Source organism: Coffea arabica, chromosome 6e, assembly GCF_036785885.1.
Source record: "Coffea arabica cultivar ET-39 chromosome 6e, Coffea Arabica ET-39 HiFi, whole genome shotgun sequence".
Taxonomy (NCBI): domain Eukaryota; kingdom Viridiplantae; phylum Streptophyta; class Magnoliopsida; order Gentianales; family Rubiaceae; genus Coffea; species Coffea arabica.
Window position 1 is genome coordinate 11058700 of NC_092321.1, and position 5936 is coordinate 11064635.

The 5936-nt window shown below is 36.9% G+C and overlaps 1 protein-coding gene across 1 annotated transcript; it reads left to right on the forward strand.

Annotated features, from left to right (window-relative positions):
• Positions 1 to 1428: 1428 nt before the first annotated feature.
• On the forward strand, positions 1429 to 5655 carry LOC113695924 (4-coumarate--CoA ligase 2-like). The gene is made up of 5 exons (XM_027215146.2): positions 1429 to 2563; positions 4094 to 4292; positions 4490 to 4703; positions 4792 to 4894; positions 5276 to 5655. The coding sequence occupies exons 1-5, from the start codon at positions 1571 to 1573 to the stop codon at positions 5396 to 5398; spliced, it is 1632 nt and encodes a 543-aa protein (XP_027070947.1). The 5' UTR covers positions 1429 to 1570; the 3' UTR covers positions 5399 to 5655.
• The last annotated feature ends 281 nt before the right edge of the window (positions 5656 to 5936 follow it).

Below are 5936 nucleotides of genomic sequence, written 5' to 3' on the forward strand. Positions count from 1 at the left end.
AATGATCAAGTCAAATTCACTTAGAAATTAGAATTGGGGAGTGATCGCGTATGTCTTATGTCAACAAGACGTCAATCTCCACAACACCCAAAAAAAAAAAAAAGTGGATCCTAATTGGATGGATGAGATTGCAGTAGTAGGTAAAGATGGTAAAGTGGGCCATTAGAGCGGGTCTTCTTTAGTTTACTTCACCGTTAGAATCTTTAGGTCTCCGTCCGCTTTGGCCGGACCCCTGGCTCCAGCCTCCGAGGGTATTTCGGGTACCAACTTATTGTTCATATTATTAGTAAAGAAAAGAATGAGCTTTCATTGACTCAGCAAGTGCTAATAATAGTCATTAATTATTTTCTAAGGCAATTCTTTTTTTTTTTTTAATTATTTTTGTTTTACTTCGTTGCATAACTAGAATTTAAGACACACGTTTTAGTTTCTAATGTGGCAAATCCGTTGCCTAAGTTGTCAATTTTTTCCCCAAATCAAAGACTAATGCATAGACAATTTGTCACTTGGATCTTTAGATTGCATCATTCAACCAATTTGTTGCTAAATATTGGGAATAAAACAAGTTTTTAGTGCACCTGGATGTTTTAAGTTGAATACGGCAAACTTATATAACAGCATGAAATTAATTTCCTTTTAAAATATTTAAAAATTTAGGTAAGATTGTGAAAGTTCAAAGTTGAGCAATATTCCAATTGATCGGGGGGAGAAAGAACACACACACCATACAACAACAAAATCCCATATATTAAAGCGCATTTGGAAGGAAAAAGAAGTGATGTGTTTGATTCCGCCACCTACTACATTTACATGGCCTGTTCAAGGCGTGACAGGTGCATTATACTTTTCAAGTTTTGGCCTCAAGCAAATAATTTCTTGTCGATATGGAGAATAGGCGCGTTTCACCAACCACTGGCTTTTGTCAATACAGCGATTAATAGTAAGACATTATTGTACTTCGTACACACCCGCGGTGGATGTTTATCTGATTTCCGCAACGTACAAAATAGCAAGGCTAGGCTCGTACTTAGTGGAGTGCCTCTCTGGTTTTATTTCAGGCTTTGAAATTAAGTCGAAGATTCACAACATTTATGACTTCTAATGAGGGAGTAAAATTTGCTTAAATTAGTTTAATGTTACTTCACTAACATCGCAGGTTGCAAATCCCTTTATTAGAAGACTAATTTTAACACAGTGAGATGATTTAACTTGCCAGAAGTGGTGCAAACTGAATTTATTTCCCTAAATGCATTCTTTTAACTTTTCTAGGTTGAACAATTAAGTCCATCTAGAGGGACATACTTTTCAAATTTGTGGTTTCCTACTCTGCAGGTGCAACTTAAAACATATTTTAACTTAATCCAAATCAAATTAAATTTTGGCAGCTTTCCCCTACCATCACCTACTCCACCTTGTGGGTATATTATTCCCATCCACAACCCCCAAACCAACCAGGAAAGGCTCTCAAACAACTACCAAGAACCAAAAGTTCACCTTTCCTTGGTCATTAATTTCCTCTTGCCACCTTTCCTTGAGTCATTTTTCTTGCCCTGCTCCATCAAAAATCAAAATGGAGACTAAGCAAGATCAACAAGAACTTGTTTTCCGATCAAAACTTCCTGATATATACATCCCTAATCACCTCCCACTGCATTCATATTGCTTTGAAAACATACCCCAATTCTGCAAGCGTCCTTGCCTGATCAATGGCACCACAGGGGACACCTACACCTATGCTGATGTTGAACTCATTGCACGTAAAGTTGCTGCCGGCCTCGACAAAATTGGCATCCAACAAGGTGAAGTTATCATGCTCTTGCTCCAAAATTCACCTGAATTTGCATTTGCACTTCTCGGAGCATCCTACCGGGGGGCCATGAGTACAACTGCCAATCCATTTTACAAGCCGGCTGAAATCGAAAAGCAAGCAAAAGCATCCAAAGCCAAGCTGATCATCACACAATCCTGTTATGTTGAGAAAGTGATGGACTTTGCTAAAGAAAATAATGTCAAAATCATGTGCACTGATGCCCCTCCGGAGGGTTGTTTGCATTTTTCGGAGCTGTCGTCGGCTGACGAAAAAGACATTCCAGCCGTGAAAATCAGTCCAAACGATGCCGTTGCACTGCCTTATTCATCAGGCACCACTGGTCTACCAAAAGGGGTCATGCTGACGCATAAAGGGTTGGTCACAAGTGTTGCTCAGCAGGTTGATGGAGAAAATCCCAATCTTTATTTTCACAAGGAAGATGTGATATTGTGCGTTTTGCCTTTGTTCCACATATATTCACTCAATTCTGTGTTGCTTTGTGGGCTAAGAGTTGGTGCGGCAATTTTGATCATGCAAAAGTTTGAGATTAATGCACTAATGGAGCTTGTGCAAAAATATAAGGTGACAATTGCTCCATTTGTGCCACCAATTGTTTTGGAAATTGCCAAAAGTCCTGTGGTGGATAAGTATGATCTTTCATCCATAAGAATGGTGATGTCCGGCGCGGCACCCATGGGGAAGGAGCTCGAGGACACCGTTCGAGCTAAGCTCCCAAAGGCAGTGCTTGGACAGGTAAAAATATTCTTGAGCAATTTTGTCCCATATTTATTTACTACTACTAGTCAAAAAGAATTAATTATGTAGGAGCAAGTTCATCAGTACTTGAATTCATATCAATCAAGAAAAGAAAAAGACAGGAAAAAGATTGGTAGATATGGAGTAAAATAGATTATGGGAAGGCGGAAGAGGTAGCAACATTAAGTAAATTAGAATATGGGAAGGCAGAAAAAGTATCCTGGAAAGATGAAACAATTATAAAACAGAACATGCCTGGCTTTCTTTACAGTGGTACCGATATAATAAGGTAAATTTAGGGTCCTTTTGGTAGTTGCGATGCATTTGAAAAAAGAAAAAAAAATGTTTTTAAGCACTAAAAGTACTATTAAATGTTTGATAATTAATTTTTTGTAATTTAAGAAATTCAATATTTGATAATTTAAAAGAACTTTTATCAAAAGTACTTCTTTATAAATTAACGCAATTCCAGATGGAGCCTCAGTGTAGGACTTGTATCCACTAAGCCTTCTCTTGGATTCTTAGGCTAGAAAATCCTTGTCCGGTTGAATAGTTAGTGGGGGGCCAATTTCAAGCGGATGTCATCCCCTTCCTGCCATTCTTGGCGTTACTAGATGCATATTGCCATTACTTCAGTGCGTGATTGCATTAAAGATTTGCCACCATCGCCGAATTTTTATTTTTTTTTTTGTCGATACATGGGTGTCCGAGTCGATCATCGCGGAACTTGCTAGTGGAGATTTTGCTTCTTTTTTTCTTTTTTTTTTTTCATTGGCCTCAAAGTTCTCACATAATTGAATTTATAGAGCAACCTTAAATGTTTGTCTTCCGAAATTACTGCTACAAGATGTCACGTGATCTGAAGTTGTTATGTTGCAATATATAGAGCTTGCAATTCCAAGGAGTTTCACATACTATACTAAATATATAAATAGTCGGCAGATCAGCAATAACAAGTTTTTATGGCAATCTATGACACGCTATTGATTGCAGTAAAGCATACTTTCAAGCTGGAAAATCTAACCAAATTACGCACTTTCCACTATTATTATTATTTTTTTCTGTTGGTCCCATCTATTTTTTGTCGTGTAAGCAAAAGCATTTCATCTTCCTTGATTCCACGGCAATCGGTTGTACGTATACCCGTTCCTTCTTTTAAGTTTTAACCCCATCCTCTTCGTGAAGGAACGTCGCCTTCTTCCCTTTGGTGCGGTCAGTGGCAAGTCACTTCTCGGGTTTATATTTCATGGTCCTTGTTAATCTTCACCTACCGCGTCTTTTTCTCAAGAACAAGAAAATTCATAATATTGACTTCTATCTCTGCTTGTCCCCATGTTTGATTTTTTTTCTTTCTTGTCCTTTCAATCCCAGTAAATGTTGTGGTGTACGAGAAATGAAAGTGACAAAAGATGACTGGTTTAACAAAATTATTGGACATGTAACACGTGTGTTTAATTGTTTCGAGTAGAAAGTCTTCATGCTCTTTTGAGTTCTTGAATTGTGATGGCAATAATATTATTGGGTCAGGGATACGGCATGACTGAGGCAGGACCTCTGCTGTCCATGTGCTTAGCGTTTGCGAAGGAGCCATTTGATGTCAAATCAGGTGCTTGCGGGACAGTTGTGAGAAATGCTGAAATGAAAATTGTAGATCCCGAAACTAATCTCTCTCTACCCCGCAATCAAGCTGGAGAAATTTGCATCAGAGGCGATCAGATCATGAAAGGTAGATGATGCCCAATACTAAATTCAGAAATCCAAAACCCACCGGAAAAAAAAGAAAAAAAAGAAAAGAGAACAAAAAATGGACTGCAAAGACACAGAATATTTGATTGACTAAATAACTATTATGACGAGTAGAGTTACCAAAAAAGAAAAACAGAATATTTGGCTGACATCTGATGAGCACTGATTGGTAATCAGGTTACCTTAATGATCCGGAGGCAACTGAGAATACAATCGACAAAGAAGGATGGTTGCACACAGGAGATATAGGGTACATTGATGATGATGATGAAATTTTCATAGTGGACCGATTGAAGGAATTAATCAAGTATAAAGGGTTTCAAGTGGCACCTGCAGAGCTGGAAGCCATGCTCATTTCTCACCCTTGTATTTCTGATGCAGCTGTTGTCTCGTAAGTTACTCGGACTTCTTCACCATCTAGTAATCGTATGTACAGTTTTTTTTTTTGTTGAATTCAGTGCTAATTAATGTAACTGCAGCATGAAAGATGAGGCAGCTGGAGAAGTTCCTGTTGCTTTTGTGGTCAGAGCAAATGGTTCCAAAATTTCCGAGGATGAGATCAAACAATTTATCTCAAACCAGGTAAACCAAAACCAAAAAAAAAAAAAAAAGGAGGAACCTCCAACAAAAAAAATGGATTTATCTTTTTAAACATGAGCTCACATTTTTAATGCTGTATGCTATTTCAATTAAATTCATAAAATGGGAAAACAATTTCCAAACACGTACTTGAAAGTTCATTTTCACAATGTCGAACAGATCTTGATCTAGTGATTAAAATTAAAACTCTTAATTGTAGAGGGTTTGAGTTCTAATCTCTCTATCTCGAAATCCTACTCTTCCCCTATTAGGAATTTTTTTTTTTTTTTTTTTTAAAAAAAAGTTCATTTTCACAACATATTTAGAATAAGCTTGTCTGAGGATTAACTATGCGGTGGGTTCGTTGTTATTTATGTTGTGCAGGTGATTTTTTATAAGCGAATCCATCGGGTGTTTTTCATGGATAAAATTCCTAAAGCTCCATCTGGCAAAATATTGAGAAAGGACCTAAGAGCTAAGCTTGCAGCTGAAGTTGCTTGCAATTAGAGTGCTGTATTATATATATAACAGTCTCTAGCTACAACAACGCTGTTAATTTGTATGCGTTTTGGGAGAAAAGGAGAGAAAGTGTATACTTTTATATGTTTCTGGTGTATACTTTGGTTGTTGGTGTCAGATCTCCTCTCATCCTCAACTCAAGTTGATTTTGTTTCTCTTTTTCTCTTTCTTGGGTTATGTATATTATGATGATAGAACATGCTATTTTCCAAATGACTAAAGACTATTGGACAAGGTTTGAGCTAGATGATTATCGGATAGATGTCATTTTGTTTTTTCTTTATGTATATGTTATTCTGTTTCTCAATATCTATTGCCTTTTTTTTTTTTTTCCCTTTTAAATAGTACATGTATTTCACAATTGTAGTACACTAGACTAGAGTTGTAATACAAATTACAAATAAGATTAGATTGTGAGGCTGAAACTTTAACCACTAGACAATGGTGTAATTCAATAATTCAATTTACGAGTTCAGGGTGGATTTTGGTTCCATTATTTTCTTTTTAGAGTAAGTTTTTTATACAC